This window comes from Podarcis vaucheri, assembly GCF_965113315.1.
Source record: "Podarcis vaucheri genome assembly, chromosome: 15".
Lineage (NCBI taxonomy): Eukaryota > Metazoa > Chordata > Lepidosauria > Squamata > Lacertidae > Podarcis > Podarcis vaucheri.
In genome coordinates, this window is record NC_138753.1 from 18,386,115 (window position 1) to 18,413,223 (window position 27,109).

The 27,109-nt window shown below is 45.9% G+C and overlaps 1 protein-coding gene and 1 long non-coding RNA gene across 3 annotated transcripts in view; one reads left to right on the forward strand and one right to left on the reverse strand.

Moving 5' to 3' along the window:
- LOC309519902 overlaps positions 1 to 601 on the reverse strand; it is a 2,642-nt gene extending 2,041 nt beyond the window's left edge. Inside the window, exon 1 of the long non-coding RNA XR_014214059.1 lies at positions 454 to 601. This is a non-coding gene — a long non-coding RNA (uncharacterized lncRNA). The remainder of the gene's footprint in view (positions 1 to 453) is intronic.
- Positions 602 to 7,595: 6,994 nt separating this feature from the next.
- Positions 7,596 to 27,109, forward strand: part of ST14 (ST14 transmembrane serine protease matriptase) — a 43,781-nt gene continuing 24,267 nt past the window's right edge. The window contains exons 1-5 of one of the 2 annotated variants that reach the window (XM_082201395.1): positions 7,596 to 8,120; positions 22,696 to 22,855; positions 24,602 to 24,729; positions 25,812 to 25,882; positions 26,499 to 26,659. In XM_082201395.1, coding sequence (XP_082057521.1) covers positions 8,010 to 8,120; positions 22,696 to 22,855; positions 24,602 to 24,729; positions 25,812 to 25,882; positions 26,499 to 26,659 — 631 coding nt within the window. In that variant the 5' untranslated portion in view covers positions 7,596 to 8,009. Of the gene's footprint in view, positions 8,121 to 19,743; positions 19,891 to 22,695; positions 22,856 to 24,601; positions 24,730 to 25,811; positions 25,883 to 26,498; positions 26,660 to 27,109 lie in introns of those variants that run through there. The other variant, XM_082201396.1, reaches the window with a different exon arrangement.

Genomic DNA, 27,109 nt, shown 5'->3' on the forward strand with positions numbered 1-27,109 from the left:
CGTGGTCCCTCAGAGTTTGTGCAACTCCACAAACCTCTGTGTGTGACAGAGCTCCTCAGACATGTCTGCCCTAGTCACTTGCAGATTCCGACAGTGGTTGTTTTCGGAAGCGCTTCCAGCATAGGAGCTCCTTAACGGAAACACGTCTTCTGGACTCACGACGTGACAGCTTCCGCCGAGGAAAGGGTCTCCCTATGGGAGCTTCTGACACCTCCCCACTGTTCTCGCTGGACGTGTCCCGGACCCCTCCCTCTTGCTCGCTTTCCCTCAGAGATCCTTCCCCTTCCCTGCTAGTTCCTGCTTTAGCTGCTGCGTCTCTCTCCGCATTCATGAGACCTTCCTCCAGAGACCCATCTCTCCCCCTGTTGGTCCCTGCTTTCGCTGCTGAGTCCCTCCCAGCCTCCAGGAGCCCTCTCCCCACCTGTTCCTCCGATGGCAGTTCCCTGACAAAACCAAAATTAACTTCCTGTGTGTATGCCTGCTTTGGAGCCTTCACAATTGCTTCTGTTGATAATATCACCACTCTACAACATTGATGTTCCTTTTTATATTATGGGAAAATACAAAATCTTTCCCGTTTCCTGGTACCCTTCATGTAAATTCTCCCGCCTCAATTTTGTCTATGCTTTCACCCACCCACCTCACCCGTGGCTTCCAAGTGTGAGGTATTTCTTCTCTCCACTGCAAAAGCGTGCATACAAGCATTTCCTCGTAAATGTCCCATATGTAAATCAGTCATGTGAGATCTGTTGAAGGCTGCAACTTCCTTTGCCGCACGGTGTATGCATAATATCAGAAAGCACTTCTGTCCAGTTGCTTGGAAGAGAAATCTGGTGGTTGAGGTGCAGAATGAGACCGGAATCGCCTGTTTCCATGGTGTATTTCAGGCTACAATACTTGACTGGAACAGACCCCGATTGAACCCTGTAAACTGCCTAGCTGGTTACTTGCAAGAACACACACATATTACAATGGGGGTTGCATCCAGTGCTAATCCAACTCGAGGCAGACCCTTGACATGACTAATTTATTAATTCCCATGTGTCCACTTTTGAGGCTGAAGTGGAAGGGGGGCGGTGAAAAGACTGCAAGTAAATGACCTTGTGGAATGGGATCGAAATATATTTAAAAATAAAAAAATTGTCCAGTAGCACCTTAGAGACCAACTAAGTTTGTTCTTGGTATAAACTTTCGTGTGCATGTTGGTCTCTAAGGTGCTACTGGACAATTTTTTATTTTTTAATATATTTTGACTGTGTCAGACCAACACTGCTACCTACCTGATTGTGGAATGGTATGTGGGGGTGGTGGAGAGTTTTGCAGCCCCATCTGCAGATGTTCACAATGGTTTAGCTTCTGGGAACCACCTTGCACACTTGCTTATGGTTAGATGTCTCACTCCTTCCTGTCTCCTCCCACAGTTTGTGGCTTGTGTAGTCTTGCAGCTTCTGACTTGCTAGCTTTTTTACTGTCCTTTTCCTTCATTTAATTCCTATTGCCCATCTCCAAAGCAGGCTTTTTTGTCCTCTTTCTCTGATTTCGTACAGAAACAGGGCACAAGCCCCTAAAGCTGATTTTAAACCTCACGCAGCTGCATAGGGGGCGAGGGCAGCCTTCTATTAGGCATCCCACCATCATTTCCTTAAACTTCTAAGGGTTAAAGCTTGAAATACAAGCTGTCCCTAACACCTCTGTCAAACGATGTCCCTCCTCTCCTTTAATTCCTCTGCTAATTGCTTGTTTCTTAATCTTGGTGTTCCTCACCAGTTGAGAGGTATATTGTTCGGTTACCGTTAGCCAAGTCTTTGCGTAGCCTGTTCTGGGGTATAACTCCAACCCCTGGCCAGCAGTAGCAAGGCATACCCAGGCACATGCCAGTACAGTGGTGTCCCGCAAGACGAATGCCTCGCAAGACGAAAAACTCGCTAGACAAAAGGGTTTTGCGGTTTTTGAGCTGCTTCGCAAGACGAATTTCCCTATGGGCTTGCTTTGCAAGACAAAACGTCTTGCAAGTTTGTTTCCTTTTTCTTAACACCGTTAATACAGTTGCGACTTGACTTCGAGGAGCAACTCATAGAACGCGGTGTGGTAGCCTTTTTTGAGGTTTTTGGTGATTTTTGAAGCTTTTCCAAAACTTTTCCGACACCGTGCTTCGCAAGACAAAAAATTCGCTAGACGAAAAAACTCGCGGAACAAATTAATTTCGTCTTGCGAGGCACCACTGTAGATGGAGCAGGAAAATTGCCCCTGAGCATTGCCAGTTCCTAGGCTGTCACAGTGAAGAGGCCTGAGTCAGAATGGTTGCTGTCACCTTATTGCAGTGGGACATTCACAGAATCCAGTGGATTCTGTGCTGACCTGATTCTGCTGGCTACTGCCAATTGGATTGATGCCTGCGGAAGCTCCTGCAGTATGGACAAGCCTAGTGGGACTCTGATGGCGGAAGCTGGCAGAGCTGGGTGGATGGGTGCCTTGGCTCTATTTAAGCCCCTCCCAGCATGGTGGATTGGGGGTTTGAATTGCTCTGCCCCAGGTGCTTTTGTATTGGGATTCCTAAGTCGCAGTACATCTGTACTCGCATACAGGCAGGTCGCTCCAGTGCGTGGTTCAGGCATGCAACTGGTAATTGACTCCATCTCCGAGCCATCGTTACGCATTCGACTTCAACATCTAGTCATTATTTGCTACCTGGCTCTGGTATTATTATCCATCATCATCATCCATCATCATCAATTTTATTTGTACGCTGCCTTTCCAAAGTTAAAACCCTGTACAAGATGGCTTGCAGCATAAAAAAAATTACATAACTACAAACATAAAGCAGTCATAGAAAATAAACAAAACATCAAAAAGTATGCAACCAAACTGAAAAATTTCAACATAAATCGTAAGTGCCAAATAAAGATCCAAGAAATTAATAGCAACAACCTGCCCGCCCCTAAACAATACCCCACCCCAGTATTCTGTTCAGCAGCCTCAGCTTTTGTAGCTGGAGTCAGGGCCCTGCCCTCCCAGGCCAGGTGGGAAATGTTTGCAATGCAGAGAGCAGGTCTTCCAGGACTCTCAGCCAAGATGGTCCAGTGACCTCGGTTTCCTAGTGAAAAGGAACCAAAACCCAAGGAAGACCTTGTAAACCTGAAATGCAGTTGCAATCACATGCTGTTAATAGTATCCAGCATCTGATAGAGAATATTTCAAGTGTTCAAAGAACTTCCTATGGTTTCAGTGATCTGCACAACCATTCTGGAAGCCAGACCAGATCTTCATTTTATTTTTTCTTCAGTATTGCAGAAGGGAGGCTGAGAGAATCTATAGAGGCTTATCTAAATTTATCTGCTGTGTGTTTGCATGGCAGAGATCAGAACTGGCCACTTTTTCTTGGCTACAGCTGTTTATATATCACTATTTGCTGTGGGGGTGGGACTGTATTAATTCAGATATGGTTAATGAGAACGATACGTGGGTGAACTAAGATAACTTAACTTGGCCCTTGTGATGCCTGTTGACTTCAGACAATTAAAAAAAAAATCTGACTCACTAATTTGACTTGTGATTGGAAGTTGTGATTGACTTTCACTGCTAGTGAGCGGCACTTCCATTTGTGCCACCCCAAAACAGCATTTTCACTTAATATCTACAAAACACAGGGGAGGTTTACAGGCTCTACAGGTGAAAATGGCCACTGTCAGTCATCCCACTCTGCTGTGCACATAAGCAAAACCATTATATATAGCAGGGAGCAAGAACTGGATTCCTTTAATAGCACTTTGTCCGTACAAATTTTCCTGTGTCTCCTAGCTGTTATGGAGGCCAGAGAAGGAATGAACTGGGCCGCCTGTGGACGTGGGATTCGGCTGGCACCTTTTGCGCCTCCCCTACTCACGGGGAAACCCAGTTTCGGGGATCCGGAGCGACGTGGAGTGAGCGGCGTGGTGCTTCGAATCGACTGCTCTTTTCACGGAGTGAAGCCGCATTGCTGTTGCCGGAGAGTGCTGACTTTTTCCTGTGGACAATTGGACTTTAAACAACTACCCGTGAGTAGAACGGAAAATTGGACTATGAAAAATCTTAATTTGGCACCGAAGCGGGAAGGTTCTAAACAGGAAGTCCGCCTTCTGCTTTTGTAAATAGATTGATGCAAAGACATTGCAAGCTAAAGTCTGGAAAGTCTTTTGTAAAGGACTAAATCTCCATCGGCTAAAACTACTAAACCCCCCTTGGAAGCAGGAGAAGGGGGGGGAAATCTTAGATTGTTTAAGCCTGCAGGAGAGAGAGTAAAGAAAAGTAAATTTTCACCTTCTTGAACCTGGGAACGGGGTGCCAGGAAGACAGACGTTTTGGGAAAGTTCATTGACTGTGAATAAAACGTTTCTTGACAGATAGTTAAAAAAGAGAAATATATTGATTCCAATGTTTCCTTTTCCATTTAAAAGGAACAAAATATTTGAAAAATGAAAGTAATTTTGTTGCTGGATCTGCTTTCAAAAGGACGGATACAAATAGAAAATGTTTTTCCCCTAGAGGGAGCTTTTGAAACTGTTGTTGGAGTCGTTCTGGGGAATTCTCCAGCTGCAGAGATTAAATATCGTGAGAACCAGACATTGACCTTGAACAAGAATGTGTGCAGAAGAAGCCTTAGTGATTGCTTTTTGCAAGACAAGCGCTTTACTGGAACAGCTACATGAGAAGATGGATTTGATGACTGTTGCAGTTAATAATTTTGGACAAACAGTGAATACCTATATAGAAACCACTCAGGAACCGACCCAGGAATCTGCTTTGACAGGGCAAGTTGTGCAGAAGACAAAGGAGGAGGTTGTTGTTGAACATCAAGTAATACAAGTGGAAAGAGCCGCGGCCTTGCAGGAACATAAGCTGTTGTCTTGGATGACTGAATCTGGAGAAAGTCAGATTTGGTTTGGAGTCTCGTCTGGTTTGGAGATGGGAAGTTGGATAGATCCCCCTATGCAGGGATGTTCTGGCTTCTGGGATCTGGTTTTGGGCCAGGGGGAGTCTGGAGTTGTGGGGGCCTTTAACTCTGGAGGAACTTTTAAACATGCCTTTAAATACCTTTTGGATTTTAGTGCTGACTATGGAGAATGGGCTGGCCTGTCGAGAAGGGATAAAGACATTGTTAGGTTGGAGTTTCCCCGAGATCTACTACTCAGCAATAAAGGAAGGAAATTAAGAACAAGATCAGCAGAAGACAAAGTAAAGTGCAGGTATAAATATGAAGAAGTTCTGCAGAAGGGACATGGAAAAGAGCTAAGAGCCTCGGATAGAAGATCACCAGGTTAATGGACTAGATGGAATGGATAGAAAGGACGGACAGAGCCCGAGACCAGGAAGAAGAGATGGTGGATGAAGATTGGAAGAAAGTTTAAAAATTCATTTAGAGAATTATTGCAAAATTAATGAGTGTTAGAAAAAATGTTGGAATGGAAATATTTGGCTTTAGTAGAAATGCTATAAGGAGTTATGTACAAATATGTTTTAAGTTTTAGGGTTTTTTATGGTAAGATAAGGTTAAAATAAATTAAGACAATTTAATGACAGAATATAGTGAAAGATGGAAAGGATTTGCTGAGATAATTAATAACTAGAATACAAAAAGGGAGGTGCGAGGAGGTCGATGAAACAAGTTAACGAAAGATAAAGATTTGGGAATATTGGATTTGTTTTTAATTTTTTGTTTGCTTTTGTTTTTGGTTTTGATGTATTGTGTGTTTTGTTCTCTTTTTTCTTTTTATTGACTTGTACTGTTTAATTCCTTTTTTGTTTTTCTTTTTTTTTCTCTGTAATTTTAAATTCTCAATAAATATATTTTTTTTCAAAAAAGGAATGAACTGGGCCTAGCAGTGTACCAGAGACCTCCTGAATGTATTAATGCATAAATACTGAACACCTAAAAGGAAATGAGACAAACACCTGTCTCCTGTAGCAACTGCTACCTTTTCCGGAGTGCCAGCTCTTCAACAGCCTTGGCTTTTTTTTGACCATGCTCTTTTCTGTAACACATTTCTTTGTTGTGTATTCTCACTGTGCAGGGTAATTCTTGATTATTGTTGTTTGGGGCTGCCGCTCCCAATGATTCACTCTTTCGTGTGCTCTTTGAACCTGAAGCCAGCTTGCTGGCTAGCACACTGTCTCACTAAGATCCCACTGGGATTTTGACACTGTTGAGAAATTACTCTTTGCAAGAGGCACGCAGTCGTAGGTGGGCTGTGGGGTTGGTCCCATCAACAGTGAGATCTGCACTGAGAACGCGGGGCCTTTATTCTGAAGTGCGTGCCACATAAGCCACATCTACACTATATACATCTAAAGCAGTTTCATACCACTTTGAACAGTCATGGCTTCCCTGAAAGAATCCTGGGAAACTGTAGCTTGCAAAAGCCCTGAAAGGCAGCAAGATACATTGGTCAGTCTTTATCACAGCCGAGTTCAGGAACAAAACCTATTTAAGTGCTGGTGTGAGCACAACCAGAAGAAACTTTGTCCCCATCTGCACTATATATTTAAAGCACTTTAAACAGTCATGGCTTCTCCCAAAGCATCCTGGGAACTGAGAGCTGTTAGGAGACTCCCTTGTCTTCTCACAGAGCTACAGTTCCCAGAGTTCTCTGAGAAGAGGGAATTGACTGTTGAACTGCAGCAGTAGGACCTTTGCTCTGATCCAGAAAGGCTTTCCTCGGGGCCGGATTTAGGTTTGATGAGGCCCTAAGCTACTGAAGGTAATGGGGCCCTTTATATGCCCAGCTGTCCTTTGTCAACACTGTTGACATTGTCACTGTTTTTGGTGGCACTATGGGTTAAACCACAGAGCCTAGGACTTGCCGATCAGAAGGTCGGCGGTTCGAATCCCCGCGATGGGGTGAGCTCCCATTGCTCGGTCCCTGCCAACCTAGCAGTTTGAAAGCACATCAAAGTGCAAGTAGATAAATAGGTACCACTCGGGTGGGAAGGTAAACGGCGTTTCCGTGTGTTGCTCTGGTTTGCCAGAAGCGGCTTAGTCCTGCTGGCCACATGACCCGGAAGCTGTACGCTGGCTCCCTTGGCCAATAAAGCGAGATGAGCGCCGCAACCCCAGAGTGGGTCACGACTGGACCTAATGGTCAGGGTCCCTTTACCTTTACCTTTAAATCCTGCGTAGGATCAGGCAGCAGGCCTGCCACTGTTAGCACCAAGTTGTAAAACGGGCTTTCTTCCCAGCATACCTGCTTTACCCTGAGCCAGACCCCACTGGTCCATCTCGGTTGCCTACACTAGCTGGCAGCGCCTCTCCACAGTTCCAGGCGGGGAATGGAGATGCTGCTTGGGGGCTTGAACTCGGAGCCGCCTTCATTCCAAGCAGGTGCTCTTCCTCACGCCGCCAGCCAATCGCCTGCCCCGCAAGGATGCCGAGAGAAACCGCGGGGGGGTGGTGGTGGAGAGACATTGATTTCCTGTTCAGTTCACCTGCTGGGAAGGCGGAGCCAAGAGGCCCAGGTAAACCTGGAGCGCGCGTGTGAGCGAGTGCGCGCTCTCCCTGCGGCCCCACCCTTGAAACTGGCTACCTGCGGCGGAAGGGGCGCCCCACAAGGAAGTTGCTGAGCGGGAGAGGAGGAGGAGGAGGGGAAGCGAGTCGCCCAGCGCCCGGGAGAAAAGCCCCAGCTCTCAGGGGAGAGGAGAAGGAGTCGCCCTCGAGGCTGCAAGGGAGGAAGAAGAACACGACGCCTTCTCTTTTCCAAGAAAGTTGCTCGCTGTTTTCGACTCGCCGACGAGGATTGCTCCGGCCATGGCTTCTGGCTAAAGCCCCCCCCCTCCCGCCTCGATTCTTCGTTTCTGTTTCCCTGATCTAGCCAGGAATTGCTTTGGACATCTCCAAAGTGGGGATTCTCTGGAAACTTTTCCTGCCTTGCTTTCCTCTCGCTCTCTTCTCCCTCCCCGTCCCCCCCCCTCCATCGCACTTTATCATAAACTTTCTGTGAAAAGGAGAGAATAAAGCGGGGGGGGGGGGAAATCTAAATATGAAGGATTACCGGCTTCCCAGCGAAGGAAAAATGAACATTTATCACCCACCTTCCGGGGCTACATCGAAGGCGTATGTTTCAGGCCTAAAGTACAGCAATAAATTGGAGGTAAGTGCTTGTTTGGGAGATTTCGGGAGGGGGCGGGGGAGAGATTGGAGTGGATCATCTGCGCTCCCTTTCCAGATCTTGTGCACAATTCCCAGAAAATTGTCCGGGACAGGAGTCTTTGGTGGCCAATCTCTTTGCTGCTGTTCTTACCTTTTCCCCAAGCTGTATCTTGAAAAGTGAGGTCGTTTAAGAGTTAATGACCGGGTCAGGATCGGGGCCCTTAAACTCGGGTTTCAGTGGGGCTTACTTGCGAGGAGGGGTGTGCGCGCGTGTGTGTGTGTTAGGATGGCAGCGTTTCACTAGAAGGGGAGAAAAGAAAGATCCCTCCTTTAGGGCTAGGCTTGTATCAAGTTCGGAGGATGAACTGCCTTGAGCCCGAAGGGACCGGCCATTTCTGTGTCTGTCCCTCAGCCTTGAAATCATCTCCCTTCAAGAACTGTTAAAGCCTCAGCCTATGCATGTTCTGGAACAGAGTAAGGCAGTTGCGTTCATACCAGCTGGCTTTTGGTGGCCAGGGAAAGGGCAGAACAACTTTTATGATGAAGAAAGAAAGCCATTCTATGGCCTTGCAAAAGATGCTGAGGTGCCACACTTTGAGCTCATCCTGGTGCCTGACATCTTCTTGTTTTGAAGTAAGCAGTTTGGCAGTGGACCGTCTTGGGTTCCCCCATGTTGGGTGGCCAAACTTCCCCAAATGCAAAGAGGCGTTTGTTTTTGTGCTGGAGATTTTGAAAAGCAAAATTTGACGTCAGCGGCTGTGTGCTCAGCTTTGGATTCCATTTTAAGCAGATTGTCCTCCTCTCTTGCTCAGTTTTTCAGGGTGGTTTTAAAGTGTAGGTGCTGTAGATTAAAAGTCAAGGTCTCTGCTGCGGATTTCTTTCCTGTTACGCTCTTTTGTGTAGCGCCAAAAAGGGTTAATTCACCACCTCTTGTTAAGGTCAGAGGCCTGGTGTTCTTATTCAAGTAGACTTTCCAGTTGAGCCAGTGAACTGAGGACACCGGTGGGTGAGGTCTGCGGAGGCCTCTCTATTATGTGGGAAGAGTGTGGGCTTTCCTTAATTAAAGCCAATCCCATTTTTAAATGTGTAATTTTTTAAAATTAAAACTTGAACTTGGTTCCATTCAAACTTGCTCTTAAAATCTGCTGCGATGATCTGGACGAGATGAAATGTACTCCTACCGTTTGATCACTTTTAAAGATTATTGTGGATGATAAATGTGGACGCTCATATCTCTCATAGCTTAGAACTGCAAGACAGGGCCAGTTCCGGGTGGGTTTTTTCTTTGAGAGGGTGGGGCTCAGTAAAAGCGCCCACTTCTGGATGCCATCTTATGTAAGGGCCCCCGCCTTTCAGGCTTTCCTGGGGACAACGGCTGGGTTGATAAACCACCATTTAAAATTTCCCACAGTGCCATGGAGAGAAGCTACATTGGAGAAAATCCACATACATATTATTATTTAGCTGTGATTCCTGCATTGCAAGGAGTCGTAATACATGACCTTTGGAAATCCCTTACAACCTCGCAATTCTATCATCATCATCGTTCTAGATTATATTCTTCCTTCTCTTCATTGCACAGTCCCAGGCCCGGTTTCAACTATTTAAACATACAGTCTTAAAAGTGATTAAAACAAATTGCAGTCAATATACATGGTAGGTCCTTATATATACACCATGTCAAGGCCAGAAGAAAGGGTTGTATCTTTAGGGAGGAGATTGCAAAGCCCAGGGCAGCTATAAATAATGCCTCCCCCCCCCCCCCAATTTCTGATGACTGAGAAAATACCAAGCTGAAACTACTATCTGCTGATCTTAACACCTGTGAGGGGCTGCTGGGGGAACTCAAAATGGCAGCTGTCCAACCTAATGGTGGGAGGTGGTGGCAGCAGCAGCAGCAGGGAAGATGCCTTTCAAAAATGGGGAGCTGCCATCTTGGCATCACCAAGATCAATATCCCTTTATGCTGGATTCCCCCCCCCCCCCCGGGGAAAGTGGGAGAGAACAGTTAATCTTTGCAGAAGCCTCACTGGGTGCCTCTGGTTTCCTTTCTCCTCTCCCTTCCTCAAAACTCCTATTGCTGTTGGCAAACCTCTCCTCCAATACATAAAAGCATCCCAGGGGACTGCAGCAGCTGAGGGTACCTTCTCTCTGCTGCTTCTTTTTTAAAAGCAAGCAACACACCTCTCCAAATAAAGTCGATCCCTGTGGCCTGAATGAATTGTATACCTGAAGCAAATTTGTGTCGATGGCTTGCTATTTTGGCATAACCTACAGAATCAAATGCTATGCATATTTACGCAGTAGTAAACCATACAGTATTCTAGGGGGCTTGCTCCCAGATAAGTGTGCAGCCTTACTGCACAATCCTAACTGTGTTTTACTCAGACGTAAGCCCTGCTGAGGGACGCGGGTGGCGCTGTGGGTTAAACCACAGAGCCTAGGACTTGCCAATCAGAAGGTCGGCGGTTCGAATGGGTGAGCTCCCGTTGCTCGGTCCCTGATGCTGCCAACCTAGCAGTTCGAAAGCATGTCAAAAGTGCAAGTAGATAAATAGGTACTGCTCTGGCGGGAAGGTAAACGGCGTTTCCATGCGCTGCTCTGGTTCGCCAGAACGGCTTAGTCATGCTGGCCACATGACCCAGAAGCTGTACGCCGGCTCCCTTGGCCAATAAAGCGAGATGAGCGCCGGCAACCCCAGAGGCGGCCACGACTGGACCTAATGATCAGTGGTCCCTTTACCTTTAACTTTATAAGCCCTGCTGAGCTCAATGAAGCTTACTGCCAGGCAAGCAGGTTTAGGATTGCATATGAAATGTATGAAGTTGCTTTATACTAAGTCAGACCAGTGGTTAATCTAGCTCAGTAGTGTCTGCACTGACTGGCAGTGGCCCACCAGGGTTTCAGGCAAGGGAGTCTTTTTCCAGCCTTAACTGTAGATGCTGCGGATTGAACCTGGGGGTTTCTGCATGCAGGACAGATGCTCTACCGCTGAGCTACACTTCCCCTCCCCTTAGCTGTAGCCCTTCCTTCAATAGGAATACACGCTTATTTCCCCTGCTACTTTCCCCCATACTTTAGGAAGAGGCTAGAAGCCGTTCCTTTGCTTTGATCTTATTTCCTGTCTCATTCCTGACTCTGCTTTCATTATAAACTTGGAATTAGGTTCAGTTCTTTAAAAAAAAGATGTAACATTAAATGCAGCTCAAAATGTTGTTCTGCATTCCAGCATAAAACCAGGAAGGGTCTCATCTCTACAGCATAATTTATATTATAACATGATGAATAAATTCAGCCTGAGATTTTGCTGAAGTCACCTGATGAATTTCCTGGTGCTGTGGCCAGTCAATTTTTAAAAAGGAAAAAGAAAAACTTGGTAAAAATATCCTTCAGGCTTCAGTATATTGAGAGAGATCTCTCTGCGGCTCTTTAACCCCCTCTCCAGTTTGTGTCCTTTGATGGTGAGTCACCGAAGAAGCAGTGATGTAGATCCTTCAGCTTAATGACTAGGGATGTTGACACTTTCTTTTTTCCTAACTGGGTTCATACAAAATCCCCCTTCCCTTACGAAAGCCAGCAGGGAATTTTAGTTTTCAACAGTATCTAAGATCTCAGTTTTACTTTACCTAGTGATGCTCAAGGGATTTGATCTTTGCAAATCCCTGTGCAGAAATTACCTGATTTGCTCACCTCTGAATGGGTAAGGATTGGGATTTTGCTATCCATCCTAAAGTATCAAAACACATATTTTGAGGGGCGTTTTAGATTAGTAGATCATAGTGGAAACAGAACAGAATTATGGGGTTAAAAACAAGCCAAGGTTGCATATGCATCATACATTTAAAATATGCCCACTCCAAGAATCCTGGGAACTGTGATTTGCCCCTCAGAGCTACAGTTCCCAGCACTTTAAACAAGCTACAGTTCCCAGAAGTCTTTGGGAGGAAGAAATGTGTCATGGAACAGAAAAGGACAGATTTCACCTCTTCCCAAGTTTACTATGCTTATTTGAATGTTTTGTTTTTAAAGATTTTATTTCTCTTTTTTTTTTTTTACTCTGCCTTTACATTTCAAAATTGCTTAGTTATTGCAAATGAGCAATAACCAAGGAGAAGTCTTTTAAAATAGCCACACTGTGCTTTGCCACTTGCCTGAGTGAGCATCTCCCACCCCCAAAAAACCACCAAGTGGCAAACAACTTGAAGCACTTTCCTTCTGTGTTTTTTACATTGCCCTGTGTTGTTAATTATTCACCTTTATATCCTTTCCTTCTTCCAAGATACACAAGCTATATACATAGGAGCCAGTGTGGTGTAGTGGTTAGAGAGCTGGACTAGGACCTCTGAGCCCAGGGTTCGAATCCCCACTCAACCACAAAGCTCACTGGGTGAACTTGGGCCACCCACCCACTGTTAGCCTGACCTATCTCACCTGGGGGTGTGGTGAGGATAAAATTGAGAGGAAGAGATATATCTATGCCACCTTGAGCTCCTTGCAGGAAAGGTGAGATATAAATGCAATAATTAAATAAATACAGATTGCCCTCCTCGTCTTCTCAACAATCCCGGGAGGTAGCCTAGGCTAAAATGAGGGGATTGTCCAAGGCTACCCAGTGAACATCATGCCCAGGCCAGAGATTCTGGGTCTCATTCTAGGCAGGGCTGTGACCCAGCTGCACAAACTCTGCCTTTTTCAAAGCTGAAAGAACCAGCTGGCCAAAGTGGCGCCACGGCTGTGGTTGTTACTTAAATGCAAAATACTTTACAATGCTACTGAGCATCTGTCTTCTCGGAAATTCTTACAGCCACCTTTGTAAGGAAGGCCAGTATTATTACTGGGCTTGTGTTGCACATGCAGAGCTGTGTCTGCAAACTAGCAGCACGTTGGTGACCACCTAATCAATGGAGACCTTAGGAGGCAGTCTAACCAGGGACTTGGTGGCCAGTGGAAGCACATTATTTACAGCTGTAGCCCTGTGCCCGGCTACCTGGAAGTAAACCTCATTGGACTAAGTGGGATTTCCAGAGGAGGAGGAGGAGGAGGAGAAGGAGGAGGAGGAGAAGGAGAAGGAGAAGGAGAAGGAGAAGGAGAAGGAGAAGAACTTCAACAACAACAACAACTTGTTATTTATACCCCACCCATCTGGATGGATTTAAGATCGCTCTGTGTGCAGATCTCCCCTGCGCATTCTTACAGCGCGTTCTGCAGTCCTTTGACCTCCTACACACTGTCCAAAAACACAGTGCTTCCCTGGAAGGGAAGAGCTTTCAGATAGATGGAGAGCCTTGATGGTGTTATTTTTGTTCCTCCCTGACCTGCCTCATCTTGTCTGCCATGGGGAAGGGAGGCTGGCCTTTGCTTAGTTCCGCGTTGTAACTTGCACACCCAGAATGTAAACAGACTCTGCTGCAAAGTAGGGGGGCGGGGAGGACTGTTTGTTTGCAGAAGATGGATATGGATTGCCATCAGGTTTGTTTGGGGCTCTTTAACCCTTTGTTTACAAATATACAGTATATATATATAATCTCATTGGGTTTGGGTTAAGTAATAATAATAATATGCATTAACTACTGGCTAGGATCAAAATCTCCTGTTGGTGCCTGGACACCTTTTAATGTGTTGTTGCGTTAAAGTGTACACCATCAAATATAATGTGTGAATTTGACAAACGGGTGTTTAAAAAGCCATGTGTTGATTTACATGCTTGCCAGAGAGCCAGGACTGGCCCCTGACTTCCTGTTGAGTGTACTTGCAGTGGCAAACCTGGGTTAGTTGCTATGTAAAGTGTGAAATGGCCCTGATCCACTGACCATAAATCTTTGGGTGTTTCCTGTTTCAAAATCGGACCATAGCCCTTCGTAACCTGTCACTAGCAGCCATCGCTTGTGACATAGTCGGAAGATTTAAGGAGCAATTTGATTGAACAAGGGATCGCCCCCCCCCCCAACTTGCTTTGGGTGCAGTGGTTGGAAAGCTGCTATAAAACTAATTCTGTGTTTGGTTTAGTCTTGTTCCTTTAAAGAAAATAGAGGATTTTTTTTAAGGATAAAAAAAATGAAAATGAATAATAATAGTAATAATAATTTTATTATTTCTACTCTGCTCATCTAGCTGGGTTTCCCCATGAAGTGTCAAGAGTGAGCAAACCCACACACTATGTGCAGCAAAGAATTGGAGGAAGGACTTTATTCATAGGCACCTGTCTCTAAGGTCTGATCGCCCTTATCTAGAACGAATGTGCATCCTCTATTTCCCATGAGATAACAGCTCCACCAGGCTGCTCCCATCCTTCCCATCAGGCTGCAGAGCAGAGGGAGAGAAGGGGAGCAGGGCCACTACAGTGGTACTTTGGGTTACATGCGCTTCATGTTGCATACGCTTCCGGTTACACACTCCGCTAACCCAGAAATGATGCTTTAGGTTAAGAACTTTGCTTCTGGATAAGAACAGAAATCGGGCTCTGGCAGCGCGGCAGCAGCAGGAGGCCCCATTAGCTAAAGTGGTGCTTCAGGTTAAGAACAGTTTCAGGTTAAGAACGGACCTCCAGAACGAATTAAGTACTTAACCTGAGGTACCACTGTACATTGTAATATGTAGCTCCTTTATGGCTTCTTCTCTGCTTGAACTACTCCCACCCTAGCTGGTTTTTTGTGGGCAGTACTTTTTTCCCGGGGGGGGCGCAGGGGTACACATACCCCCTACCAGGCATGGCCAAACTTGACCCTTCAGCTATTTTGGGACTACACTTCCCATCATCCCTGACCACTGGTCCTGTTAGCTAGGGATGATGGGAGTTGTAGTCCCAAAACAGCTGGAGGGCCAAGTTTGGTCATGCCGGTGCCTAAACATTTTGTGAATCTACGTTCAGCCTCGTTGAGGGGCAGTATTTCAATATGAGTAGGAAAATGAGAGTACCCCTAAACATTTTTTTTAAAGGAAAAAAGCACTGTTTGTAGGAATTCTGACTCGGAACCTGCCTGTTTGCTTCTCCTCTCTGTCTTTGTTATCCAATCTTGGGAACCCTTTTGGCTGAACAGTACAAGTGCATTCATTTTTTTAAACCCCAAACAATTTCAACAATCCTTGGAATAAACCAGGCAGATCAGTGTTTTATGGCTACAGGGAGAGGGTCTGAGACTAACACAGCTTCCTTGACAATGCCGTTCTTTACATGTTTACTTAGAAAGTAAGCCCTGCTATGCTCAGTGGGGCTTACTCCCAGGTAAGTGTACATGGGGAGCTGCGGGCTGCAGGCCTGATGAACTCGTGTTGGAGGTGAGGACTTCCTGGTCCAGAGTACAACAAGCCTTTTGCTGCTGGCACAGTCCCTGAAGTAGGATTATTTTGGTTAATCTTTACAACTAACCAGGTTTATGATCGATCAAGATTGCACTCTTTGTATTGCAGCTTGGGTGGTGCAGAGTCTGACAGCAATCAATTCATTTATTCAATTTCCATAACTTCACTTCTTTACTGCCCAATAATAACCGAATCTCTGTTGACAGATTCCAGTAAAGGTTAAAAATATTAGAATTGAAAGAGATGGAAGGGACCACGTAGGTCATCTAGTCCAACCCTTGCAATGCAGGAATCTTTTGCCTAAGCTGTCCATTTTAGCATGGAATAAAAACAGAGCAATGCAAAACCAGAATAAAAACAACATGGCAGGTCATAAACCTGCAGTGAGATTTGAACTGGACAGCTGGCATTTTTTACTCTTTCTGTCCCCCTGTCCTCCCCCCTGCCACCGCCCCTGCCAAAAAACTCCAAATTCCTGGCACGATAATCCAATGCTGCCTTGGGGATTTCTATGAAAAGGTGATGGACAAACTTTCGTTTCTCTGAACTTGCTCTGTTCCTCCTCCCTCCCAACTCCTTTTCCTTTTGTGTCGTGCCTTTTTAGACTGTCTTCCCAAGGGCAGGGACTCCTTTATGATTGTCATAATACTCGAAATAAACTTGCTGACTGCATATAGAAACAGTGATGTCAGCATTCCTCATGGTGTGTGTATCGATTGCGACACCCCCTGCCCCTTGGTTCGTGATGCCTGCAAAGAGGCTGGCACAGTCACACGCTGGATAGATCGGAAACTGACTTCTGCTTGTGCCGTTTCCCTTTTCTCCTTTAGGAAGGAGTTGAGCAAACTTTACTCCTCAGTTTGCTTGAGAAGGACTAGTCCAGCCTGAACATGTTACGCAGATGATCTGTCCTCTTCACCCCTCTCTGACTGTAGTTGGAATCTCCTAAATTCTTTGATTCCTTCCTCCTCTGGCCTCTTCCTCCCCAGAAAAAAAGAAGAAGCAAATAGAAAGTTTCCCCCCCTTTCTACTCATGGTCAGCCAATGAAGCTGAATGGTGAGATATTCAGAACAGGCAAGAGAAAATACTTACTTATTCAGCACATAGTCAAATTATCGAATTAGCTACAGTGGTACCTTGGGTTAAGTACTTAATTCGTTCTGGAGGTCCGTTCTTAACCTGAAACTGTTCTTAACTTGAGGTAAATAATGGGGCCTCCCGCTGCCGCCGCACCGCCGAAGCATGATTTCTGTTCTCATCCTGAAGCAAAGTTCTTAACCTGAAGCACTATTTCTGGGTTAGCGGAGTCTGTAACCTGAAGAGTATGTAACCCAAGGTACCACTGTATTGCACAATGTGGTGATGGTCACCAACTCAGACAGCTTTGGAAAGGGCTTAAGATGAATAAGGCGACCAGTGGCTGCTTAGTCATGCTGGTTGAACATAGTATCCAGAATTGGAGGCAGGTTGCTTCTCAATACCAGTTGCTGAGTGAGAGATGGCTGTTGCTCTCAGAGTCCTGCTTGTTGGCTCCCCATCAGCACCTAGCTGAGCAGGAGGATGCAAGAGGGGATAATACTAGCCACAGTGACAAGGCAGGCTGCAGGGCAGAGTCTTCCACCCCTTATGCAACGGTCAAATGATCTGAAAGGTCAGAATTAAAGAGCCTTTGCTCTATCCCAGGACCTAGAGAAATGAGAGCAGGGATAGCCAAAATGATTCTCTCCAGGTGTGGTTGTCCTGCATCTCCCATCGTCCCTGACCATTGGCTATGCTGGCTGGGGCTGATGGGAGTTGTAGTTCATCAGCATGCACCATGTTGATTATTTTGACTCACCCCTCTAGGTACTGAGTTGCCATTCTGGCTAGCCCTTTGTGGGTGGCTACCCAAGGGGCGTAGCATGGCGGGGTACCAGGGGAGTTGTGGTCTCAGGCTCTGACAACAGGTGTTACACCACTGAGCTACTCTCATGCTTTTTTCTAAGCTAGAGGATCCAAAACTGTTGTCTGTGGACCACGAGTGGCCTGTGAGCTTCATTCACTTAGCCCATGACATAAAATCCTAGAATTGTTGGGTCATCTAATCCAACCCCCTGCAATGCAGGAATCTTATTTGCCCAATGTGGAACTCGAACCCACAACCCTGAGATTAAGAGCCTCATGCTCTGCCGAGAAAGCTAGCTCTGCCTGTGCGTTTGTGGCTGAGTATGGGAGACAGCTCGCCAGTCTTATTCAATGTTCCTAATGATTTTTAATGGTCTTCTTATTGCATCTTTTATTTCTTACATTGCATTTCATTGTATTACAGTTTGAATTCTTCGGAATGCAAATTGTCATGCAGCATAAGGAACAAAAGAAGCGGCTACACAATTTAAAATCTTGCTGCACCTTGCAATCACTACAGCTGGCAGGAAACCCATTCAGTGGTCTGTCGAGACCTGTGATTTTTATTTATTTATTTATTAACATATAAAACACACACATTTACATTTGTGTGTTTGTGTGTGTGTAGACCTCCAGTCGTTGTCAAGTGGTCCATGGGGTGTGTGTGGAAGGGAAAGGTTTGGGAGACCCTGTTCTAATTCAAGCAATATCAGCTGGGTGACTTTCTATGGCTGGAGACCTTCAGTTGGCCTTGGGTGTCACTGAATCAGATCCTGGGAAGAGCTTGGAAGAAGGAAAGGGCAGTTTCCCCCTTCTGGCTAAGCCTCCAAACTTGTCTGGAATGGCTCTCGGTGACCAACTACTTCACATATGGCCTAACTTGGACATATTTCCTCTGTGTTTCATTTGAGGTCTGAGTCATCAAAGAGATAAGTAACAAACAGGGTTGAATGAAACCAGACTTACGCAACAGCGGCGTGAGAGGACTCTCTCTCTCTCTTGGAGAAGGAAGTGAGCCCTGAGTAAATGATTAGAGGCAGTGAAAGAGGAGAAGAGGCAGCTGCCTTATGCCAAGTTAAACCCTCTGTCCCCATCTAGCTTAGTGTTGTCTGCTCTGATTGGCAGCAGCCAGCCAGGATTTCAGACAGGCTTTTTATCCCAGCACCTCCTGCAGTTGTCAGGATTGAACCTGGGACTTTACTTCATGCAAAGCTCTTCCCTGATACTTTGATTTAGGCAGGGGATATAGGCTCCCAGTGGACTCTGGCCAGTGGCAGAGCAGAGGCCAGGGCCTGTTTCTCTTCTGCTTTCCTGCCAACAGGAAGATGCCTTACACCGAGTGAGTCCATTGATGCACCTAGCCAAGTACAGTATTGTCTTTCCCCACATATAAATTGTGATGGTTCCCAGGTGGATTATATTCTCTTTAAGCCAAAACCAACCTTACAGTGATTTCAATAAATAATTTAAAATAATAATCAGCCTTGCTTCCAGGATTTTTTTGTACAATGTAGTGAAGGCTGAAACAAATGATGTCGGTAAATTCAAAAATCAACCATTTGGCAGAAACTGAATAAATTCAATACTGCAAGATAAGTAAAAAAAAAATTAGGCTCAAGTATATAAACAACAAAGCAAACCAAGAGTTCTGGTTTGCTCTCTTGCAACTTTCCCCAACCTGGTTCCTTCCAGCTGTTGTGGACCACATTTCCCATCAGCTCCAGGCAGCACAGCTGGGCTGATGGGTGATGCAGTACAAAACATCTGGAGGGCAGCAGATGTGTGTGGAGGGGGAAGGCTGCTCTCCCCTTTCAGGAGGTCCCAAGAGCGCTTCTGTGCTTGGAATGGCTTTGCCACAGAGGACAGTTACACAGCTGTGGTTTGGATGCCCAGTTCCTCCTTGATTCCTGCATGCTTCCTCCTCTGGTTTCTTAGTGGTGGAAGACACACACGGCCCTACGTATGCTTTTGAACCACAACCCACACCACCCCCAGTGACTGATCACGCTGCCTTGGGCTGCTGGGGGAGTCCAACCGCATTATTATTATTATTTATAGCCTGTCTTTTTCAGGGACTTGAGGCGGCTTACGGATCAAATAGAAACAGTTAAAAACATAGGAAAATAACAACAATAGCTTTATAGAACGATATCTAAGTATAAATGATTGGTTAAAAGCATACAGATGATTACAATAAAAACAGCACGGTGAAGCATCTGGTGGGACGCAGATTGACCTGTAAATAAACCATTTCCTGTAGGCCACGGCTGCAGAACCCTGGCGGCTTTCCTTGTATTCAAGTCTGTCGGTCACAAGCTGCGGACAGACAGACAGAGCAGCCGAAAATAAAGTCATTGTGCAAGGCCCGACTGCCGTTCTTGCTCATCCAGCACTGAATGTCTTGGTTTTGCGTGAGCAGCAGAGGTCTCAGTTCACTAAGGCACTGCGTTCTGAAAGAACAGGCAGTGGTGTGGAGAGACCAGGGTGACGAGAGGCGGATGTGAGCCACGTTTCTAGTCCTTCGGCTCAGTCACACAGCTCCGAGTGAGGATTAAGGCGTTTGAATCCGAGTCCTCAGAGGAAAAAGGTGAGGTGGGATTTGAGAACGGATTTAAAAGGAGAGAGAGAAATGGGAACCTGCCATGAGAGCTCTGCCTCCACGGCCAGAGGCAGTAAATAACTCTGAATGCTGGAACCACAGGCGGAGGAGGGGAGAAGGCTCTTGTGTTCGAATTCTGCTTGTGGGTTTCCCCTGGAGGCATCTGGTTTGGCCTCTGTGAGAGCAGGGATGGTGGACTAGATGGGTCATGGACTTGTTCCATCAGGCTCTTTGGCTGTTCTTAGAAAGGAGAAGGTAGGGTTGTGTCTTACTTCTAAGAAAGTGTACCGGGCAAAAGGGGAGGAGGGGGGGGGAGAGACACTCTGATCTTTTTCAGTCAGCTGAAAGTTGCTGACTTCACAGGCGGAAGTCTGTCACCTTGGAGCTGTGGACGCCAAAAGCGCAAACCACGAGTGAGGCGTGGCCTGGCTGAGCCGGCCGGGCTTGGTTCTGCTCCGCAGGTGCTGCCTGAGCAGGGATGGGCAGCCCAGAAAGGAACACGGAAGTCCCCGAAACTCTTGCAGAAAGTGTGTGAGCAACACGTTTTGTTCCGCCACACTTTCTGGGGATGAGTGTGTCTGTTTGTGCCTTCTGGGGGCAGATCCTTTGTTCACAGTTTCAGGGTTGTAGAGGTGAAAGGGAAGTGGCTCCCCCCCCCTCATTTGACAGCTGTTTTCCTATAGGATTGCTGCTTTTTAAGCTGGTACAGTGGTACCTCGGGTTAAGAACTTAATTCGTTCTGGAGGTCTGTACTTAACCTGAAACTGTTCTTAACCTGAAGCACCACTTTAGCTAATGGGGCCTGCCGCCGCGCCGCCGCTGCACGATTTCTGTTCTATTCCTGAGGTAAAGTTCTTAACCCGAGGTACTATTTCTGGGTTAGCGGAGTCTGTAACCTGAAGCATATGTAACCTGAAGCGTATGTAACCCGAGGTACCACTGTATGGCCTAAGGGAGGAATGAAGAATTGGCAAGCCCCCAGTTTGGTTTTTGCTTATTTCTCACGAGTTTAATGTGGCCTTGGACAATTGGATGGGGCCTCTCTCTGTCCTCCTCCCCTTTGCAACAGGTATGGGGTGGGGTGCTTTTTGCAGATTGAGGGCCACATTCCCTCCTGGGGACCTCTTGGGGGCCACATGGCAGTGGTAGGCAGGGCCAGGGGCAAAAATGGGTGGAGCAATTGGTGTGTATTTTGCCTTTTGTGCGGTGGGCTGGCTTCTACTCTCTCGCACGCATTTTTCTCTGGCACAAGCCAGACGTTCAGGGACACATTCCAGCCAGTGTGGTTGAACAATCTATCCCTCTTTCCGGGGACTTAGCTCTGTGAGAGGAATAGGGGCTAGCAGCTTCTAGTTTTGTAGTAGTGTTCCCTGGAAAGGGTCCCCTCCTCTCTGGCTGGTTGTGAAAAAGGCAGGCAGGTAAAGCCTGGCTGATAGCAGACTGAGCACTCTAATGGAGCAGCCTCTCTTGTTTCTAATGCTTATCAAAAATTTGGACTGCTTTTCAGCTTCCTATTCACTATGCAGAGGTGGCATTATTCCCTCTTTATCTGCCTTTCCTCTGTCTGTTGTAAAGCTAGAACTTCAGCCGGTTTGAGGGCTGGCTTTAGCTTTAGGGCAGACAAAAGGGAGGAAGTCATTTTTCAAACAGCGCATGAATAACCTGCGGAACTCCCTGCCATTTGATGTGATGGGCCCTGTCTTATATCATTTTCTATTTCTTGTTTTAATTATTTTTTTTTGGGGGGGGGAGAATGAAAGGAAAATAGATTTGTCACTGTTTGTATGATAGTTAGATGTAATTGTTCTTTTACAGTTTTTTACTTTGACATTCCTCCTAGGAATTCTGTGGACAACGATTCATGAATCAAATCAAATTCAATAAAAAGAAAATGGAGCTCCCATGGGCAAGGACTATATACCTTCTGGTTTTCTCCCTGCCCCACTTCAAGGCACTTTTGTTGCCTTCTTGCCTTGCTTGAGAGACTCAAGAATCGTGCTAGGAAAATGAATTTCGACTAGTACCTGGCCCTCTCCCCAAGCTGCAGATGTTTTGTCTGGGTCTGCTGGGAGCTGTGGTTCAAAACAACTGGATGGCTCTGGATTTGGGGAGAGATCTTTTAGCCTGATGCCACAAGGCAGTGTAGTGCAGAGCGCTCCAATATTGTCACGCTGATCCACGGAACAGAATCCACACTCTGGGAGAGGGCCAATCCTCCCATTGGGCATGGTGAGACAGCTGACTCCAACACTGCTAATTTTGGGGCGCTGTGAAAAGAGAGCTGCATTGGCTGTTCAATTTCTGTTTCTTAAAGAGGTGCTTGTGGGCTTTCTTTCCTCAGCTGCGGAAACAGATTCTCTTGGGTATTCCTTGCATGTAGAGTGATTCATAAATTCAATAAACAGTAATACAGTGGTACCTCTGGATGCGAACGGGATCCGTTCCAGAGCCCCGTTCGCATCCTGAAGCGAATGCAACCCGTGTCTGCGGGTCGCAATTTGCCGCTTCCGTGCATGCGCATGACGTCATTTTGAGCGTCTGTGCATGCGCAAGCAGCAAAACCCAGAAGTAACGCATTCTGTTACTTCCTGGTCGCCGCAGAGTGTAACCTGAAAAGGCTCAACCTGAAGCATATTTAACCTGAGATATGACTGTCATTGGCTGAGCTCCCCTGTTTCAGCAGCAAAATATCTTGGGCCGGCCCTGTCGTTGGGGTTGGGGATCTGCAGGAGGGAGGAGTACATGGGCGCCTTGTTGGGATGGCAGCCTGATTCTGTGTTTGCTTCGCCCTAGGATATGAACGGCCTGGAAGAAGGGTTGGAGTTCCTCCCCACTATGAACGCCAAGAAGGTGGAGAAGAGGGGTCCCAAGCGCTGCATAGCGGCGATAGCCATCGTCCTGGTCTGCCTCCTCCTCTCCCTGCTTGCTGGGTTCCTGGTTTGGCACTTTAGATGTAAGTGAGCCCCAGTTTGCAAGTTGTGGGGTTGCCGCATGGTATTATGATTATGATTATTTAGATCTCGCCTTTCTGCCCAGACTGGGATTCAAGGCAGGCTTATACAAATTAAGCAAGACAGCTAAAATGCAGAAAGCTAAAAACATATAAAAGATCATCATTAAGGGAAAAAAAACAATTTGACGCTGATAGAATCAAAACAATATAAAAAACTAATGTACTGAAATACAGGTCATAATAAAAAAACAAACCAGTGCAGCGCTATTAAAAGCCCTTTCCTTGTAAAAACCATCAGTTATGAAAACCTCCTGCCTTTTAAAGATATTGGAAGAAGCAGGGGAGAAACCGCAGTTCAATAAATAAAGTTTTTTGCCACCTTTAAAACTTTTATTCTCTGTTACAAGGACACATTGGAGCAGGCTGGGAATATCATCTGTCCTCAATAGGCAACCCCACCAAACATTTCCCTTGGTGGATCAGTTGGCCAAAGCTTTAGTTTATTGACCTGCTGACTAAGCCAATTTAAACTTAAAATCCAGCCGAATCACTGTGTGAGCGGAATGACAACTGCTCATGCTGTGGAACCTCCACCCCCTTGTGTGCCCCCAAGACCCCCAAGCCTGCTATGGAGTTTTCCCCAACCCTTCAGAGTGGGATTCAGGTTTATATGTCCATTGTCTATCTGATATACAGTTAGTTCTAAAAACAATTACAGTTGTAAAAACAAGTAAAACCATACCAACCAAAACAGAAGAATGTAGATTCAATCACCAGGTGTGTGTGTGTGTGTGTGTGTGTGTGTGTGTTGCACAAAATTAAATAACTGTTGGCTGCATGTGGCAGACGTTGTATAACCAAGATGCTAAACACACCACAACTTGAAGAAGACTATTGATTTTATTATTCATAAGCACCAGCAATGTGCATAAGCTAATAGTGGTCTTCGCCCCAAGGAGTTTACACTTTAGATTAGTGTTTCCCAACCTTTTCCAGGGCCCTGCCCCCTGGGTTTCAGAAATTCATCCCAATGCCCTCTACTCTACCCTATCAAAAGCATGATTCAGAATACAGTGATACCTGCAGGAAGCTCCTTTAGCCAATCGGAAGCTGCGTCGGACATTTGGGTTCCAAAAAACGTTCACAAACTGGAACAGTCACTTCCTGGTTTTCGGCGTTCAGGAGCCAAAACGTTTGACTCACAAGGCGTTCAGGATCCAAGGTACGACTGTAGTGGTTTGCGTGACCCACTAAAAAAGAGAATAGCGCATTGAAATTAAAAACAGTAGCAATTAATTGCACATTTATTTGAAATCTCATGGTTTAATCAATTCACCAAAAGGGGTGAACTTGATCCAGTGGGGTCTTTGGGGAAGAATGATAATAAAAACGTAGAACCCTGAGTGCAGATCTCTATATATTGGGAACCACTCACAAAACCTGCCGGATAGTATGTGTTGAAAATGCCTCCTTGAAAACCAGATTGCAGAGCTGCAAGAACGGAAGTCAAAGGAGTGTGTTGCTTATTTTCTAAAGCTTGATGGAAGGTGGCTTGGTTCTGTTAATGGGCACCCAGGAAATATAGGCCTCTCTGGATTTGGAGCAATTGGACTGGGGCAGAACTGTCCAAATAAAAATAATAATAACTGGAGCCCATTTGTTCCAGGCACCTCTAGACCTGTAGGTGTAGAGCAGGCTCCATTAAACACTGTTCTTATCTTTCACCCGCAATATGGCTTCTCTTAGACAGGAATGCCCCTGTGCAGAAAGTCTACAATGGCCACCTGAGACTCGTGGGGCGCAACTTCATCGATGCTTACGAGAATTCCAACTCCCCTGAATTCGCTGACTTGGCCAGGGAAGTGAAGAAAATGGTAAGCAGCTCCTGAACTCATAGGGCGAACTTGGCAAAGTGTCATTGATTGTGTAGCATAATAATAATATTTATTATTTATACTCCGCCCATCTGCATGGGCGTCTCTGGTGTGTTGGGCTGGAGACACAGAACTGAACTAAATGACGCCAGCTCCCATCATCCCCACCCAGCATGGCCAGGGGCCGAGGATGATGGGAGTTGTAGTTTGACAGTATTTGGAGGGCTGCAGGGTTTGCATGCTTCTGGGCTCAAGTGAGGTGAACCCCACCCTCCCTCTTTTCAACCTTAAATCTTACTTCTATATACATCCTTTCAAACCCAAAGATGGTTCTGGTTTGATGCTTTCTCACTTGAACTGCTTTACTGTGAGACTTACCCAAGAGAAGCTCAATTGACTTAAATGCTCTTATTACTTAAATGTAATAAAGCCACTCCCCCCCCCATATGCTTTTCCAATCAGTGGATTCCACGTTTTGGAATCCGCTGAGATGACGACCCTTGGGTTCCTAGAGACAAGCTCAACCTGCAGCCCAAAGCAACTTCCTGGAAGGACAATATAAAAACACGCCAAAAACAGCGCCTCTGCAGCTGTGTATGTCTGTCAGTTGAGGACACTATTCATTATATGTTGTACTGTATATGAAATTCCGAGGGCTAAATACTTAAAGAAACCCCTCAAGTTGATTGCCAGCTTTAGTGACATCAATAGAATCAATTACCTGCTATCTAGCTCAAACAAACCAGTTACGTTTGACACAGCGAAGTTTGCGCTAAAAACCTTGCAACTCAGGAAAACCCTAGAGTCTTGCGTCTCGAGTTTCCCGCCATTTCCCTCCATTTATGTATATCTGTGAAGTGTTTTATAATGTTTTAATCATACGTGCTATGATACGTTTTTGAGACCTGTCCGTTTTTGTTTGTTCTGAGCTATAACCTGTATTTGGTTGGCCTATAGAATCTGACGACGGTGACAAAACGGTTATAGCCAGAAGGTGTGGTTCCCTTCTGACCTCTGAATTTGCTAGTCAACTACCTGTTCCTTTATTTACACTAAACTCTAACCTTTTTTCTCATCTTTAGCTTATAAACATCTATAAAAATAATCAGGATGTCAGTCCTTTTCACAAGGAAACTCAGATCGTCGCGTTCAGGTGGGTAATGACCAAGTTTAAGAAAAACTGCTCAGAATTGTTGTTTAAAATGTCGTTTAAAATAATTTCTAGTAAGGCAGGAAAAACCCCCAGCTGTGTGGAAAACACAGTGTCTGCAAACAACGAGATACGCAAACTCATACTTGCTCTTCCGAACATGGGTTTGCCATAGTAATGGGGCAAAAATCCCTTAAATGAGACTCCTTTGCAACATGGCCTCTGTTGTCCTGCTAGTATGTTTGAGAGAGTCAGGCCTTAGGGAAACCAATATTCACAATAGATTATAGCAGAGCTTTCCAAACCTTTCGGACGTGCATCATTTCGTGACATAGTGATTCAGTTTTCCTAGCAAAGTTTTCCTAGCAAACCTCCAGCCCTGGGAGGAACGTGGGGAGCGTTTGCGCGACACACCTACACACTGCAGCAGACACACTGACGTGTCGCGACACACAGTTTGGAAAGCTCTGGATTATAGTGATTGGGGCAGTCAGGGTTGGCCAAGGCTTCCTGCAACCCTTTGGGTCCCTTCCGACTCTACAATTCTGTGATTTTCTTTGCAACCCTGATGGTTTGGTCCAGATTCCTAACCTGCCTCTTTTTCCTCCTCTCCGAGCAGCGAGGGCAGCATTATAGCCTACTACTGGTCAGAGTTCAGTGTCCCTAAACACAATGTGGAAGCGATTGACAGGGCCATGGCCAACATCCAGGCTTCAAATGAGGCGGGGATGAAACAGAGGGGGAGCTATGAAATGCGAGTTGAGACAGTCGTCGCTTTCCGTAAGTCTCTCTTCTCTTCTCCCCACCTCCTGTTCAGTCAACTCAGCCTTGATTGTGAGAACCTGAGTGTTTCATCCCAGAGGAAATTTCAGCCGCCTATTTGGCTTTGGAAAATGAGAGCCAAACATGTGGGGGGAAGACATAGTGGCTGACTAGGGCTAGATCTGCACAGCTATCAAACAAACGCTCTGAAAATGATCTGCTAAAAACCATTGTAAAGCTCACAATTGAAAAGATCATTTCAGCTCTACAGTGCCATCTGGTGTCACAGTGTTATAACGCATTTATAACGCTGTATTTTGACTAATGTAGCTGAGTCCTTGGGCTGTTATAGGTTGGGGACTCAGCCATTCGGAAGGCCCAATTCACCCATGCCCTAAGTCGTAACATTCTGCAGTTGCTGAGTGGTTAGGAACAGTTTGGAGAACTTTCCCTTTTAAAAGATTGGTT